The following is an 18132-nucleotide window of genomic DNA, read 5'->3' on the forward strand; positions in this document are numbered from 1 at the left end:
CAGCAGCACAGCAGTAGGCCAAAGGGCCCAATATAATGCTGCAAAACTACAGGCGTGGGACGCTATACGTGGACAGCACCCATTAAGAGGACTCTATAAACGATCTGAAGCGTGAACGCGCTAATTCGACCAGCTCCCAACCCCCGCCATCTTGGGCTACCAACAGCGTATGCGAATTAGTGGCTGGAGCCTGTAACAAAATGCAAGCCAGCACACAGCTAGCTCAGAAGACTAAATACGGACTTAATGGATGCGAGCCACTAACCGCGTAGCGACCTTGTGGCTTGCCCTCCATAGAGCCTGCATGTCTGTACCCATGATGCCTTCAGCCACTTGGTTGATCACTGGAAAGCAGGGCTACCAAATATGCCCCGGGAACTGCACTAGACCTGATGCTGGATCAACAGTTCTATACAAGCCCTGTGGACTCTGGAAACCCTGCTGCAACAGCACAACAGCAAGCTGAAGACGAGATGCAAGTCACAACCATCTGTAGCCCCTAACTGCGTAGCAAACTTGGGGCTACCATTACTAACGCCTCCTGAAATAAGGAACTGGCCCACCAACAAGGAGATGCACCCCCTAGAAGTCTTCGCAATCTGCCCAAAGGACGAGGCGCTGAGATACTAGCTATAAATAACTAACTCTATATTATAGCTAATCGCAAATGGAAAACCTTAAGCCTACTCCCAAACCAAACCTAAACACTAAGTTATGCTATCGCAAAGTATGGAGCGCCACATCTTGCCTACTGGTAACTTGAACCTCCATGCTCAACATCAGTACCCTATCCTTCCCCACCCCCATACCCCAACTAGTCCGACTAAAAAGAATCAGCTGAAAAAGCAACACTAAAAATCCATATAAACTGCCCTCCAAGGTAAACTAAATTCATAAATCCCATACCCACCAAGAACCAATCGATACAAACACACACACACATACACAAACCCGCAACTGACTGTCCATGCTACAACGAATACAAAATTACACCGCTACACTCAACCAACCTACCAATAAGAGATTAAGACTGCAACAACAGAAATACTTGAACTAACTAAACAACAAAACCTAAAATGATAACGACCAAAACAGTCAAGACTATAGTTACATAAATACACGCCGCTAAACAGTAAATAAGACCAACAGTCAGCTACCAACTTAAAACATAAAGCAAACAATTAAAAGCTAAACCAACACTTTAAAATTGAAGCCTCCACACATAACCCCCTAAAAATAACTCTTGCCTTGCAATCAGCTGCGATAACCACAAAACTTCAATTAAACCGGACTAGCTCCACCTTGGGGAAGCTGGAGAGTTATAAATTGTTCGTTGGCAATTTTAAACCTCCAGCCCCCGAGGCACTGTAGCAACCTACCCCTCGCATCGTAGCAAACTCACTCCTTAAAGATCAAGTTATAAAAACAGTACTAAATTTTACTCAACATGCACACTCAAACCGTTAACAAGATACAAATCAACAACCAATCAAAACAGAAACAAAACATAAACTTAAATTTAAAATTTAAACTAAATCGCTAAACTCATAACCATAAAAGTAACTCTTGCCCTGCATATTGCTACGATAACCAAAAATAAACAACTATCTCGGACTAGCTCCCTCTTGGGGAAGCACGGAGAGCTCAGGTTGTTCGTTGGCAACCTTGAGCCTCTTTGCCCCTGAGGCTCCATAAACCCACCCCCCCCCCACCCCCCACCCACACCCACAATACATCTTAAAGAGTAAGCTGCAAAAGCAATGTCTCCATGATTAAAATGTACCCTCTAGTCTAAGTGAACTCGGCTTAAAAAGCCAACATGTAAACATAGAGGGAACAGCGCTGTAAGCTGAGCTTAACAAATGTTAAGCTTAACTTACAGCGCTGTACCCCTCTCCCAAAATCTCACCAATACTAACGTCCCAGACTATCACACCCTATGGCCCATTATTGTATAAGGCTCTTGTACCCGACCTAAAGCTGTACATGTAAATCCCATTATTTTACGCAACAGAATAAATAAGCTGCCCTCTCACTTTTGAAGGCAATGCTAGATTTGAGTTGGCACATGCTACTCCAAACAAAAACAAAAAACAGTGCTCCGTGAATTTATTTCAATGTCGTTTCAAAGTTAAATCAATGTCATGTCAAAGTGAAGTCAAAGTCAATAATTACTATTATGTCATTTTACAAAGTGAAAATATATTAAATGTTTAGTTAATATATCCAACTAGTCAAGTCATGCTACTACGGTCGCAGTCGAATCATTATTAATCATTATTAATTTATTCTGTGCTGAATTATGGAAATTAAAGCAATGCTATCCAATGTCTGGATAACTCCTGAAAAATTCAGAAGAAAATCGGAAAATCAACTGACGAATTGTTTAAACTATTGAAAACCAAGTTGAAGTGAAAGAAAAAGGCCTTGCAGCCCCCTGGAAATTAAACCTAACCTGAAATCCATAATGCAAATAGACCCAAATTACTAAATAAAACCGCAAATCTGGAGCTATAATAGAAATAAAATTAAAAGAAATTAAAAAACACACATATATAACAAACTCTTTGAAAATTGAGTCATGGCTGCTCACAACAATATAATAAAACATAATCCTATAATAAATTGTGCAATGTCAGATAACCATTAAACCCAACCCAATAAATCGCGCGCATGTTGAAAAGAAATTAACCCCTATAAATTTAAATCAAAGTTGCTTGAAAGTTAAACCAAGCTAATATAACTGGACCTAAGTTCGCCCAGTTACGCAACGAAGCAGCGTGATTGGAGCTGGCGAGGAGTGAATCAAATTAAAATAAAGCAAAGTCAATTGTGCAAACCAATAAATAGCTGACCAAACAAAACATGGGGTTGCTAGTAGCATAGAGAGTGCTGCGAGCGATTTTCTAGTGCAAAAGTTCATAGCATTGCGTATGTAAGTTATGAGTGGCGACTAAACATAACCTGCAAGCATGCCTAAGTAATTGGTCCCTACTTCTGCGCTGACATACGGTAAACCAATTATAACTGCACTTTATCAGAACACCTTCTCTCTCCTAGCACACGCAAGCTCTCACCTCTTACTCAGCGCAAAGCACTCAAATTTTCTCTCTCCTCTCACGCACCAATACACACAAACGCTGACCGCTCTCACTCTGACTTAACACCACTATAACGTCAAAGCTCACTGTTAACTCACTGTTAACTGACACTGATCGTTGCATTACAGCGGACTGTAAATGGTCTTTGCTATAAGCAGCAACAAATATAGCGCTCTTAATTAAAACTGACAAACTAACTTGTTAAAACCCCCTTATGACTGCTCCAGACTAACTGTTATACAAATATCAAAATTTGGACTAGATGCCAGAACAAATTAGTACAAATCAGCCAATAAACTCACTTACCGCTAAATGCAGATATGACAGCACTAACCAGAAACTCAAATAAGGAAACACTCTGATAACCTACAATTCCCCCCCCATAAAACCACAAAACAATATAAAACTAATAGACAACAACCAATATATAAATTGCATTTATTATCAATACTTACATAAACATATAACATACTGAATCTTCCTCGTAGAAGCTTACTAGGGCCATACAAAAACGATGCTTTGGTATCCAACAGTTGACACATATACTCCCACTGGGAAATTAGCCTCTGCCAAGACACCAGCACCCAGATGGAGCCAAATCTGAGACGTACTGAGACTACATTGCCCAAACAAATCTGCATACACCTGCATGAAAACCTGAAATCAAAAAAAAAAAAACAAATACTTATATGTTCTCTTTAATCGCCAGATTGACGAACCGAACGCTAATTATGCCAATCCATCCTTAAAGGCCTTGCACCTTCTTATTGGACGCTACTGTGCATCCTGACTGCTGCTCTGGACTGGGATTGACATCTTTTCGGGCACGCTCACCATGTGACGAAACAACCCAGCTAATTGCGTCCCTCTCCTGTGTGGCGGTTGAGAGGCGTTCAGCGGCGACCACAAGCCTGTAAAAGGCAAAGACACGAATCCCTGCTACACTACACCTGCATCCTGCCATGCACTTTGCAGCATCCAGTCCCATACGAGCGACAGCGGCGATATTTGGCTGTCCAACGGCACCAACTGGAACTCCCTGAAACACCAAACAGAGGGCAAACTAACAAAACATATTGATTACACAATTCAGCAGTTAAGTCTGTGCGTGAACTGCCCTTTAGGCCAGAACCAACGCCAAGCACTCTGACATACACCCTGCAATATCACAACCCTAGATGACTGCCAAAATAACACTTAAATGTATATTCAGTGACAATTAGAACACAGACAGCAGAGCTAAACATTAAACCAAACAACTCTCATCAAATATGCCTGCGCGTTACCTGCCATATGGCCAAATCAATGCCAAGAAGCCAAATACTGATGCTGAAAACCACAACAATAAACATCAGACCCTACACCTATCCCATACTCAGCCAATCCCCCCTCCCACATAAACTATAAAGTACTCATGTACCTCTCAACTCAACAGATCAATCACTATCACTGCGAACATGACCAGCCAAATTATAAGCCTCCACTGGACTGCCACCTATGCCAATACATCCTGAAACACTATGATAACCTACAATCCCCCTCCCATAAAACCATAAAACAATATAAAATTAATAGATAACAACCAAGATATAAACTGCATTTATTATCAATACTCCTTGCAGAAGCTCACTAGGGCCATACACAAACGATGCCCTGGTACTCAGCAGTCGGGCACATGCACCCTCACCGGAAAGCAGCCTCTGACAGGACGCCAACATCCAGATAAAGCAAATCCCGAGACGGACCGTGACTGCATGGCCAAAACAATACTGCACTACTGCACATAACCTGAAATCAAAACAAATACTCATATGTTCTCTTTAATTGCCAGACTGATAAACCCAGCATCAAATACGCCTATCAAACTTCAAGCCTCCACTGGAACGCTAACTATGCCAACTCACCCTGAAAGGCCTTGCACCCTCCGATTGGACGCTGCCGTGCATCCCAACTGCTGCACTGGACTGGGATTGACATCTTTTCGGGCACGATCACCATGTGACGAAACAACCCAGCGAATTGCGTCCCACTCCCGTGTGGCGGCCGGAGACGTACAGCAGCGACCATAAGCCTGAAAAAGGCAAAACATGAGTACCTGCTGCACTACACTCGCACCCTGCCGTGCAACCTGTAGCATCCAGTCTCATATGAGCGACAGCGGTGATATTTGGCTGTCCAATGGCATTAACTGGAACTCCCTGAAACACCAAATAGAAGGCAAATTAACAAAGCATACACCGCAAAACAATTAATTACTTAGATGCATATATTCAGAGACAATTAGAACGCAGCCAACAGAGATAAACATCAAAATCAAACAACTCTCATCAAGCATGCCTGTGCGATACCTGCCATATGGCTAAATCAATGCCAAGATGCTAACACTGATGCTGAAAATTAAAAATAATAAACATCAGACCCCCACACCTATCCCATACTCACCCAGTCCCTCCCCCACATAACTTACAAAGCACTCATACATTCCTTAACTCAACAGATCAATCATCACCACTGCAAATATGACCAGTTAATCTACAAGCCTCCACTGGATTGCTACCTATGCCAACCTGTTCTGAAAGGTTCCTTACCTCCTTATTGGACGCTGCCGTGCATTCCAACTGCTGCACTGGACTGGGATTGACATCTTTTTCGGGCACGCTCACTATGTGACGAAACTACCCAGCGAATTGCGTCCCTTCCTGTGCGAAGCTGAGAGATATTTTACGGCGCCCATAAGCCGGTAAAAGCCCTTATCAACACGAGCTGCCAGCTGCAAATGCGACCGTGCAGCTCATACTGCTGCTGGACAACAACATCCGACATGGGTCACCGAATGCGTAGCGCCTGTGTGACCCATACCGCAACTGTACCCACACACCGGATGAGAAGACAAGAAACCACACGCAGACGTAGGATCCCTAGTCATCATGAGCTGTCAGCTGCGTAAGCGATCGTGCAACTCGCATAGTCACTGCGAAACTGCATCCGACATGGGTCACCAAATGCGTAGCGCCTGTGTGACCCATATCGCAACAGTATCCATACACCTGAAGAGAAGACTAGAGACTACATGCAGATAAAGGACGTACGCTGATGGCTGCATACCTTAAAATGGCAGAGACATGTAAAGCAGCCGCCTTGCACCATGCGATACACAGACCAACCCCCACCTAGCCCTAGCTGCCACGAGCTGCCAACTGCGTATGCGATCGCGCAGCTCGCATGGCTACCGAGCAACAACAACTGATATGGGTCACCAACTGCGTAGCGCCTGCGTGACCCATACTGCAACTGAGTCAGTGCATCTGATGAGATGACAAGCGACCACCTGGAGCTTCAGCCAAAACCCCCACCCCTATGCTGCATACAACAATGAAAAAAGCCTAAAGCCTATGACAAAGTACTGCGAATTCAGGACTAGCAAACCTGCCTGTGGACTGCCATAGACCTGCTGCTGCCCCAGCGGATCTATATAAGTTCCAAACACACTGCCAACCCTGATGCAGCAGCACAGCAGTAGGCCAAAGGGCCCAATATAATGCTGCAAAACTACAGGCGTGGGACGCTATACGTGGACAGCACCCATTAAGAGGACTCTATAAACGATCTGAAGCGTGAACGCGCTAATTCGACCAGCTCCCAACCCCCGCCATCTTGGGCTACCAACAGCGTATGCGAATTAGTGGCTGGAGCCTGTAACAAAATGCAAGCCAGCACACAGCTAGCTCAGAAGACTAAATACGGACTTAATGGATGCGAGCCACTAACCGCGTAGCGACCTTGTGGCTTGCCCTCCATAGAGCCTGCATGTCTGTACCCATGATGCCTTCAGCCACTTGGTTGATCACTGGAAAGCAGGGCTACCAAATATGCCCCGGGAACTGCACTAGACCTGATGCTGGATCAACAGTTCTATACAAGCCCTGTGGACTCTGGAAACCCTGCTGCAACAGCACAACAGCAAGCTGAAGACGAGATGCAAGTCACAACCATCTGTAGCCCCTAACTGCGTAGCAAACTTGGGGCTACCATTACTAACGCCTCCTGAAATAAGGAACTGGCCCACCAACAAGGAGATGCACCCCCTAGAAGTCTTCGCAATCTGCCCAAAGGACGAGGCGCTGAGATACTAGCTATAAATAACTAACTCTATATTATAGCTAATCGCAAATGGAAAACCTTAAGCCTACTCCCAAACCAAACCTAAACACTAAGTTATGCTATCGCAAAGTATGGAGCGCCACATCTTGCCTACTGGTAACTTGAACCTCCATGCTCAACATCAGTACCCTATCCTTCCCCACCCCCATACCCCAACTAGTCCGACTAAAAAGAATCAGCTGAAAAAGCAACACTAAAAATCCATATAAACTGCCCTCCAAGGTAAACTAAATTCATAAATCCCATACCCACCAAGAACCAATCGATACAAACACACACACACATACACAAACCCGCAACTGACTGTCCATGCTACAACGAATACAAAATTACACCGCTACACTCAACCAACCTACCAATAAGAGATTAAGACTGCAACAACAGAAATACTTGAACTAACTAAACAACAAAACCTAAAATGATAACGACCAAAACAGTCAAGACTATAGTTACATAAATACACGCCGCTAAACAGTAAATAAGACCAACAGTCAGCTACCAACTTAAAACATAAAGCAAACAATTAAAAGCTAAACCAACACTTTAAAATTGAAGCCTCCACACATAACCCCCTAAAAATAACTCTTGCCTTGCAATCAGCTGCGATAACCACAAAACTTCAATTAAACCGGACTAGCTCCACCTTGGGGAAGCTGGAGAGTTATAAATTGTTCGTTGGCAATTTTAAACCTCCAGCCCCCGAGGCACTGTAGCAACCTACCCCTCGCATCGTAGCAAACTCACTCCTTAAAGATCAAGTTATAAAAACAGTACTAAATTTTACTCAACATGCACACTCAAACCGTTAACAAGATACAAATCAACAACCAATCAAAACAGAAACAAAACATAAACTTAAATTTAAAATTTAAACTAAATCGCTAAACTCATAACCATAAAAGTAACTCTTGCCCTGCATATTGCTACGATAACCAAAAATAAACAACTATCTCGGACTAGCTCCCTCTTGGGGAAGCACGGAGAGCTCAGGTTGTTCGTTGGCAACCTTGAGCCTCTTTGCCCCTGAGGCTCCATAAACCCACCCCCCCCCACCCCCCACCCACACCCACAATACATCTTAAAGAGTAAGCTGCAAAAGCAATGTCTCCATGATTAAAATGTACCCTCTAGTCTAAGTGAACTCGGCTTAAAAAGCCAACATGTAAACATAGAGGGAACAGCGCTGTAAGCTGAGCTTAACAAATGTTAAGCTTAACTTACAGCGCTGTACCCCTCTCCCAAAATCTCACCAATACTAACGTCCCAGACTATCACACCCTATGGCCCATTATTGTATAAGGCTCTTGTACCCGACCTAAAGCTGTACATGTAAATCCCATTATTTTACGCAACAGAATAAATAAGCTGCCCTCTCACTTTTGAAGGCAATGCTAGATTTGAGTTGGCACATGCTACTCCAAACAAAAACAAACAGTGCTCCGTGAATTTATTTCAATGTCGTTTCAAAGTTAAATCAATGTCATGTCAAAGTGAAGTCAAAGTCAATAATTACTATTATGTCATTTTACAAAGTGAAAATATATTAAATGTTTAGTTAATATATCCAACTAGTCAAGTCATGCTACTACGGTCGCAGTCGAATCATTATTAATCATTATTAATTTATTCTGTGCTGAATTATGGAAATTAAAGCAATGCTATCCAATGTCTGGATAACTCCTGAAAAATTCAGAAGAAAATCGGAAAATCAACTGACGAATTGTTTAAACTATTGAAAACCAAGTTGAAGTGAAAGAAAAAGGCCTTGCAGCCCCCTGGAAATTAAACCTAACCTGAAATCCATAATGCAAATAGACCCAAATTACTAAATAAAACCGCAAATCTGGAGCTATAATAGAAATAAAATTAAAAGAAATTAAAAAACACACATATATAACAAACTCTTTGAAAATTGAGTCATGGCTGCTCACAACAATATAATAAAACATAATCCTATAATAAATTGTGCAATGTCAGATAACCATTAAACCCAACCCAATAAATCGCGCGCATGTTGAAAAGAAATTAACCCCTATAAATTTAAATCAAAGTTGCTTGAAAGTTAAACCAAGCTAATATAACTGGACCTAAGTTCGCCCAGTTACGCAACGAAGCAGCGTGATTGGAGCTGGCGAGGAGTGAATCAAATTAAAATAAAGCAAAGTCAATTGTGCAAACCAATAAATAGCTGACCAAACAAAACATGGGGTTGCTAGTAGCATAGAGAGTGCTGCGAGCGATTTTCTAGTGCAAAAGTTCATAGCATTGCGTATGTAAGTTATGAGTGGCGACTAAACATAACCTGCAAGCATGCCTAAGTAATTGGTCCCTACTTCTGCGCTGACATACGGTAAACCAATTATAACTGCACTTTATCAGAACACCTTCTCTCTCCTAGCACACGCAAGCTCTCACCTCTTACTCAGCGCAAAGCACTCAAATTTTCTCTCTCCTCTCACGCACCAATACACACAAACGCTGACCGCTCTCACTCTGACTTAACACCACTATAACGTCAAAGCTCACTGTTAACTCACTGTTAACTGACACTGATCGTTGCATTACAGCGGACTGTTAATGGTCTTTGCTATAAGCAGCAACAAATATAGCGCTCTTAATTAAAACTGACAAACTAACTTGTTAAAACCCCCTTATGACTGCTCCAGACTAACTGTTATACAAATATCAAAATTTGGACTAGATGCCAGAACAAATTAGTACAAATCAGCCAATAAACTCACTTACCGCTAAATGCAGATATGACAGCACTAACCAGAAACTCAAATAAGGAAACACTCTGATAACCTACAATTCCCCCCCCATAAAACCACAAAACAATATAAAACTAATAGACAACAACCAATATATAAATTGCATTTATTATCAATACTTACATAAACATATAACATACTGAATCTTCCTCGTAGAAGCTTACTAGGGCCATACAAAAACGATGCTTTGGTATCCAACAGTTGACACATATACTCCCACTGGGAAATTAGCCTCTGCCAAGACACCAGCACCCAGATGGAGCCAAATCTGAGACGTACTGAGACTACATTGCCCAAACAAATCTGCATACACCTGCATGAAAACCTGAAATCAAAAAAAAAAAAACAAATACTTATATGTTCTCTTTAATCGCCAGATTGACGAACCGAACGCTAATTATGCCAATCCATCCTTAAAGGCCTTGCACCTTCTTATTGGACGCTACTGTGCATCCTGACTGCTGCTCTGGACTGGGATTGACATCTTTTCGGGCACGCTCACCATGTGACGAAACAACCCAGCTAATTGCGTCCCTCTCCTGTGTGGCGGTTGAGAGGCGTTCAGCGGCGACCACAAGCCTGTAAAAGGCAAAGACACGAATCCCTGCTACACTACACCTGCATCCTGCCATGCACTTTGCAGCATCCAGTCCCATACGAGCGACAGCGGCGATATTTGGCTGTCCAACGGCACCAACTGGAACTCCCTGAAACACCAAACAGAGGGCAAACTAACAAAACATATTGATTACACAATTCAGCAGTTAAGTCTGTGCGTGAACTGCCCTTTAGGCCAGAACCAACGCCAAGCACTCTGACATACACCCTGCAATATCACAACCCTAGATGACTGCCAAAATAACACTTAAATGTATATTCAGTGACAATTAGAACACAGACAGCAGAGCTAAACATTAAACCAAACAACTCTCATCAAATATGCCTGCGCGTTACCTGCCATATGGCCAAATCAATGCCAAGAAGCCAAATACTGATGCTGAAAACCACAACAATAAACATCAGACCCTACACCTATCCCATACTCAGCCAATCCCCCCTCCCACATAAACTATAAAGTACTCATGTACCTCTCAACTCAACAGATCAATCACTATCACTGCGAACATGACCAGCCAAATTATAAGCCTCCACTGGACTGCCACCTATGCCAATACATCCTGAAACACTATGATAACCTACAATCCCCCTCCCATAAAACCATAAAACAATATAAAATTAATAGATAACAACCAAGATATAAACTGCATTTATTATCAATACTCCTTGCAGAAGCTCACTAGGGCCATACACAAACGATGCCCTGGTACTCAGCAGTCGGGCACATGCACCCTCACCGGAAAGCAGCCTCTGACAGGACGCCAACATCCAGATAAAGCAAATCCCGAGACGGACCGTGACTGCATGGCCAAAACAATACTGCACTACTGCACATAACCTGAAATCAAAACAAATACTCATATGTTCTCTTTAATTGCCAGACTGATAAACCCAGCATCAAATACGCCTATCAAACTTCAAGCCTCCACTGGAACGCTAACTATGCCAACTCACCCTGAAAGGCCTTGCACCCTCCGATTGGACGCTGCCGTGCATCCCAACTGCTGCACTGGACTGGGATTGACATCTTTTCGGGCACGATCACCATGTGACGAAACAACCCAGCGAATTGCGTCCCACTCCCGTGTGGCGGCCGGAGACGTACAGCAGCGACCATAAGCCTGAAAAAGGCAAAACATGAGTACCTGCTGCACTACACTCGCACCCTGCCGTGCAACCTGTAGCATCCAGTCTCATATGAGCGACAGCGGTGATATTTGGCTGTCCAATGGCATTAACTGGAACTCCCTGAAACACCAAATAGAAGGCAAATTAACAAAGCATACACCGCAAAACAATTAATTACTTAGATGCATATATTCAGAGACAATTAGAACGCAGCCAACAGAGATAAACATCAAAATCAAACAACTCTCATCAAGCATGCCTGTGCGATACCTGCCATATGGCTAAATCAATGCCAAGATGCTAACACTGATGCTGAAAATTAAAAATAATAAACATCAGACCCCCACACCTATCCCATACTCACCCAGTCCCTCCCCCACATAACTTACAAAGCACTCATACATTCCTTAACTCAACAGATCAATCATCACCACTGCAAATATGACCAGTTAATCTACAAGCCTCCACTGGATTGCTACCTATGCCAACCTGTTCTGAAAGGTTCCTTACCTCCTTATTGGACGCTGCCGTGCATTCCAACTGCTGCACTGGACTGGGATTGACATCTTTTTCGGGCACGCTCACTATGTGACGAAACTACCCAGCGAATTGCGTCCCTTCCTGTGCTAAGCTGAGAGATATTTTACGGCGCCCATAAGCCGGTAAAAGCCCTTATCAACACGAGCTGCCAGCTGCAAATGCGACCGTGCAGCTCATACTGCTGCTGGACAACAACATCCGACATGGGTCACCGAATGCGTAGCGCCTGTGTGACCCATACCGCAACTGTACCCACACACCGGATGAGAAGACAAGAAACCACACGCAGACGTAGGATCCCTAGTCATCATGAGCTGTCAGCTGCGTAAGCGATCGTGCAACTCGCATAGTCACTGCGAAACTGCATCCGACATGGGTCACCAAATGCGTAGCGCCTGTGTGACCCATATCGCAACAGTATCCATACACCTGAAGAGAAGACTAGAGACTACATGCAGATAAAGGACGTACGCTGATGGCTGCATACCTTAAAATGGCAGAGACATGTAAAGCAGCCGCCTTGCACCATGCGATACACAGACCAACCCCCACCTAGCCCTAGCTGCCACGAGCTGCCAACTGCGTATGCGATCGCGCAGCTCGCATGGCTACCGAGCAACAACAACTGATATGGGTCACCAACTGCGTAGCGCCTGCGTGACCCATACTGCAACTGAGTCAGTGCATCTGATGAGATGACAAGCGACCACCTGGAGCTTCAGCCAAAACCCCCACCCCTATGCTGCATACAACAATGAAAAAAGCCTAAAGCCTATGACAAAGTACTGCGAATTCAGGACTAGCAAACCTGCCTGTGGACTGCCATAGACCTGCTGCTGCCCCAGCGGATCTATATAAGTTCCAAACACACTGCCAACCCTGATGCAGCAGCACAGCAGTAGGCCAAAGGGCCCAATATAATGCTGCAAAACTACAGGCGTGGGACGCTATACGTGGACAGCACCCATTAAGAGGACTCTATAAACGATCTGAAGCGTGAACGCGCTAATTCGACCAGCTCCCAACCCCCGCCATCTTGGGCTACCAACAGCGTATGCGAATTAGTGGCTGGAGCCTGTAACAAAATGCAAGCCAGCACACAGCTAGCTCAGAAGACTAAATACGGACTTAATGGATGCGAGCCACTAACCGCGTAGCGACCTTGTGGCTTGCCCTCCATAGAGCCTGCATGTCTGTACCCATGATGCCTTCAGCCACTTGGTTGATCACTGGAAAGCAGGGCTACCAAATATGCCCCGGGAACTGCACTAGACCTGATGCTGGATCAACAGTTCTATACAAGCCCTGTGGACTCTGGAAACCCTGCTGCAACAGCACAACAGCAAGCTGAAGACGAGATGCAAGTCACAACCATCTGTAGCCCCTAACTGCGTAGCAAACTTGGGGCTACCATTACTAACGCCTCCTGAAATAAGGAACTGGCCCACCAACAAGGAGATGCACCCCCTAGAAGTCTTCGCAATCTGCCCAAAGGACGAGGCGCTGAGATACTAGCTATAAATAACTAACTCTATATTATAGCTAATCGCAAATGGAAAACCTTAAGCCTACTCCCAAACCAAACCTAAACACTAAGTTATGCTATCGCAAAGTATGGAGCGCCACATCTTGCCTACTGGTAACTTGAACCTCCATGCTCAACATCAGTACCCTATCCTTCCCCACCCCCATACCCCAACTAGTCCGACTAAAAAGAATCAGCTGAAAAAGCAACACTAAAAATCCATATAAACTGCCCTCCAAGGTAAACTAAATTCATAAATCCCATACCCACCAAGAACCAATCGATACAAACACACACACACATACACAAACCCGCAACTGACTGTCCATGCTACAACGAATACAAAATTACACCGCTACACTCAACCAACCTACCAATAAGAGATTAAGACTGCAACAACAGAAATACTTGAACTAACTAAACAACAAAACCTAAAATGATAACGACCAAAACAGTCAAGACTATAGTTACATAAATACACGCCGCTAAACAGTAAATAAGACCAACAGTCAGCTACCAACTTAAAACATAAAGCAAACAATTAAAAGCTAAACCAACACTTTAAAATTGAAGCCTCCACACATAACCCCCTAAAAATAACTCTTGCCTTGCAATCAGCTGCGATAACCACAAAACTTCAATTAAACCGGACTAGCTCCACCTTGGGGAAGCTGGAGAGTTATAAATTGTTCGTTGGCAATTTTAAACCTCCAGCCCCCGAGGCACTGTAGCAACCTACCCCTCGCATCGTAGCAAACTCACTCCTTAAAGATCAAGTTATAAAAACAGTACTAAATTTTACTCAACATGCACACTCAAACCGTTAACAAGATACAAATCAACAACCAATCAAAACAGAAACAAAACATAAACTTAAATTTAAAATTTAAACTAAATCGCTAAACTCATAACCATAAAAGTAACTCTTGCCCTGCATATTGCTACGATAACCAAAAATAAACAACTATCTCGGACTAGCTCCCTCTTGGGGAAGCACGGAGAGCTCAGGTTGTTCGTTGGCAACCTTGAGCCTCTTTGCCCCTGAGGCTCCATAAACCCACCCCCCCCCACCCCCCACCCACACCCACAATACATCTTAAAGAGTAAGCTGCAAAAGCAATGTCTCCATGATTAAAATGTACCCTCTAGTCTAAGTGAACTCGGCTTAAAAAGCCAACATGTAAACATAGAGGGAACAGCGCTGTAAGCTGAGCTTAACAAATGTTAAGCTTAACTTACAGCGCTGTACCCCTCTCCCAAAATCTCACCAATACTAACGTCCCAGACTATCACACCCTATGGCCCATTATTGTATAAGGCTCTTGTACCCGACCTAAAGCTGTACATGTAAATCCCATTATTTTACGCAACAGAATAAATAAGCTGCCCTCTCACTTTTGAAGGCAATGCTAGATTTGAGTTGGCACATGCTACTCCAAACAAAAAAAAAGTGCTCCGTGAATTTATTTCAATGTCGTTTCAAAGTTAAATCAATGTCATGTCAAAGTGAAGTCAAAGTTAATAAATTGTAATATGCCATAACACAAAGTGAATATGTGCTAAAATGCTTAGTTAACATACTTAACTAGCCAAAATTATGCTACTACGGTCGCTATCGAATCATTATTGAATAATCCTGTGCGGAACTACAGAAGTCAAAGCATTGCTATTCAATGTCTGGAAGAAAATCTTAAACCAAGCTTTTAATAAGCATTAAACAGTCAACGCATATAAAACGATCAATAAATAAAACAATAAACTTCTAATTTTAACTTTTAACTTTTATCTAACATAAGTTAACAAATTAAAAAAAGGCAAATTATAGAGCATGGTGCGCAGACTTAACACGATTCATGCGGCCAACTAAACCTAACCTATAAATGGTCTGAACTAATAAGCCAATAAATGAACTGGAAACTAACAAACTGATAAACAATAAAACAACAGTAACTAACAAATAAACAAAGCCAATGAAACAATAAACTTAATAAATTAAAACTAATAGCCCTCAAAGACAAACTAAACAAAATAAACCTTAAAATGGCTTAACCTGAACAATAACTACAGGACCATACTGCCATGTAATCAGCCGCTGATGCTCTGCACGGAAAACAGATAAGTCATACCCGCTAATTAATCTACCTGAAAACCCAAACTTCTACATTACATAACATAAAACTCTCTCCTTCCCTCATAAATTCTGCAATCTACACAAGCTATGCCACAAATTTCTAACAAAATGAGCATAATCAAATAACTTGCAATTAAAAAGCTGTATAACCATGTAAAAAAAAAAAGGAAAAGAAAGGATTACCATACAGACAACTTCCCTCTAATATTATCATCTCACATTTATCCCTTTCTTCCCACTCCTTACACATACTGACGCACGTACGAAGCAAAACCTAAAACAAACACATAAACCAACATGAACTCACCTTCTGAGACTACTCTGTGCTCTCTATAACCAAATTTCGCTCATAAGTCGAAATAGAGAGCGAACACAATCCTGGGTAATCGCTCACTAATTCCCCCTAGAGCGAACACATAAACAACACATAAACAACACATAAGCAACATACATCGCCTCCGAACATGTATGCGCGCACGCTCAAACCAAAAACTCTCTCCCCACACTGACTCACCATACTAAATCCATCCCTCGCACCCGCGGAACCAGTAGTTCACTCCGGAATCTATCAAAAGAAACCAGCACGAAGCAGCCACAAACAGGCAAAATGGAAAATAAACCAAAAAAGACAATCACCAAGAAGAAAACGTCAGGAAATCAATCAACAACAATTACGGCTACATCCACCCTGCTGCAGTTCTACGCGAAACACACACAGGAGATGAAAAAATTAGCAAAACCAGTGCAAAGTCCGGCATCAAGAAAACACGAACCTCATGATTCGGAATTAGAGGTGGACACCGACATTGACGTAGAAAACGACGAGGTCGGCCAAGCGATAAATGACCACCTCACAACTGGAACCATGCAGCTCCCTGATAAATTCTGTGAAAAAGCAGCCAATATAACAGAGACAAACCCACCACCGACACCAATCTTGGGAGCTGGCAACTCAGTAGAAGAGACAACATCCGATGCAGCCTCACGTGCCACAACATCTAAGCCACAGCCACGGACGCCCACTCCCAACCGCAACCTGTTCCCTGATGAGCTGAATGAAACTGCCACTCAACAAGAAGCCTCTGGCAAGTCCAACCAAACTACAGAACCGGAACCATTCCAATTACCTGGATTCCAGCTTCCACAACCGGAACAAGATGACAATGAGAGTATCATCTCCATTTCCTCATCCATCTCCTCATCCACTCAGAACACTGCTGCCCTTAACCCGGACATGCGCAAAATCCTTAAGGAACTTGGCGTAAGCGCCACCATATGCCAAAAAATCGCCGAAACAATGGCCGCCAACTATAGCGAAAATGAGGAGGATAATAATAACGCCAAAGGTGGCACCCACACTGATGAGAACACTGCCCCTGCTAGCGGAAAATCAGATCCCAAACCAAGAGCAAAGAAACAAATTCGCGGAGGAAGCAGCAGCAAGGGACATCGACCAGCCACCCCCTCCGCCTCCGCTTCCACTTCCACTCGTCCCACTCTGCCCACCTGCAACTGTAGCAGCACACGGAAAATCCTGATGGAAAACACTGAGAAACTAGCCTCCATGCTCGAAGTGGTGGCCACCAAACTCGAGAATATGGCCGCTGACACTAAAATTACAAATATTATAACAAAACCTATCCCTAATAAGAGCTCCATGCTCTCAGATGAAGATGAATGAACTACTACTAAGAAAACAAACTGTCATAACCAGCTGTCACTCCCATCTACACTTTAAGTTACTGAAAATTAAATAAAATAAACAATAAATTCCAAAACACCTTCAAATAACACACCACCTTAAATTTTTACACCATGAAACCCGCAAATACTGAAACATAAGAAAATCCAATAAACTAACGAAAGAAACTACACTGCACAAACATCACGCCACCCCCTAGGGAAATTAAACTCTAACAACTAAATCACAAAATAAAATAAAACAAAACTCTTTAATCGGATCCCAACCAACATAAAAATAAAAATAAATAATTACTAAATTACACGAAAAGCGATAACGAAGGTATTTTTCCCTCCTATCAACTCTGGCCACACTAAAAAAAAAGAAGAAGACAGAAGCGTGGGCAAATTTGCAAATTTAAACAAAATAAGAATAATTTTACAAATCTCCAGCAACAAAACGCATTCCAAGGCACC

General features: G+C 43.0%; 3 protein-coding genes across 3 annotated transcripts; 1 reads left to right on the forward strand and 2 right to left on the reverse strand.

Annotated features, from left to right (window-relative positions):
• Positions 1 to 4669: 4669 nt before the first annotated feature.
• On the reverse strand, positions 4670 to 5392 carry LOC138929373 (uncharacterized). The gene is made up of 4 exons (XM_070288814.1): positions 5358 to 5392; positions 5230 to 5299; positions 5006 to 5172; positions 4670 to 4889 (listed from the first exon to the last, which is right to left on the reverse strand). The coding sequence occupies exons 2-4, from the start codon at positions 5236 to 5238 to the stop codon at positions 4670 to 4672; spliced, it is 396 nt and encodes a 131-aa protein (XP_070144915.1). The 5' UTR covers positions 5239 to 5299; positions 5358 to 5392.
• Positions 5393 to 11269: 5877 nt separating this feature from the next.
• Positions 11270 to 11992, reverse strand: LOC138929379 (uncharacterized). The gene is made up of 4 exons (XM_070288817.1): positions 11958 to 11992; positions 11830 to 11899; positions 11606 to 11772; positions 11270 to 11489 (listed from the first exon to the last, which is right to left on the reverse strand). The coding sequence occupies exons 2-4, from the start codon at positions 11836 to 11838 to the stop codon at positions 11270 to 11272; spliced, it is 396 nt and encodes a 131-aa protein (XP_070144918.1). The 5' UTR covers positions 11839 to 11899; positions 11958 to 11992.
• A 4590-nt stretch (positions 11993 to 16582) lies between these two features.
• Positions 16583 to 17656, forward strand: LOC121502093 (uncharacterized). The gene has a single exon (XM_070288820.1). It carries the CDS (start codon positions 16583 to 16585, stop codon positions 17654 to 17656), a length of 1074 nt encoding a protein of 357 aa, XP_070144921.1.
• The last annotated feature ends 476 nt before the right edge of the window (positions 17657 to 18132 follow it).

This window comes from Drosophila kikkawai, unplaced genomic scaffold (genome assembly GCF_030179895.1).
Source record: "Drosophila kikkawai strain 14028-0561.14 unplaced genomic scaffold, DkikHiC1v2 scaffold_179, whole genome shotgun sequence".
In the NCBI taxonomy this organism is placed as follows: Eukaryota; Metazoa; Arthropoda; class Insecta; order Diptera; family Drosophilidae; genus Drosophila; species Drosophila kikkawai.

Excerpts from the sequence above, each read along its gene's own strand:
- LOC138929373 (XM_070288814.1), bottom strand. Across the intron at positions 4,890-5,005 it reads AGGGTGCAAGGCCTTTCAGG|GTTATGTGCAGTAGTGCAGT; the intron begins GTGAGTTGGCAT and ends TTTTGATTTCAG.
- LOC138929379 (XM_070288817.1), bottom strand. Across the intron at positions 11,490-11,605 it reads AGGGTGCAAGGCCTTTCAGG|GTTATGTGCAGTAGTGCAGT; the intron begins GTGAGTTGGCAT and ends TTTTGATTTCAG.
- LOC121502093 (XM_070288820.1), top strand. The coding sequence starts at position 16,583 with ATGGAAAATAAACCAAAAAAGACAATCACCAAGAAGAAAACGTCAGGA.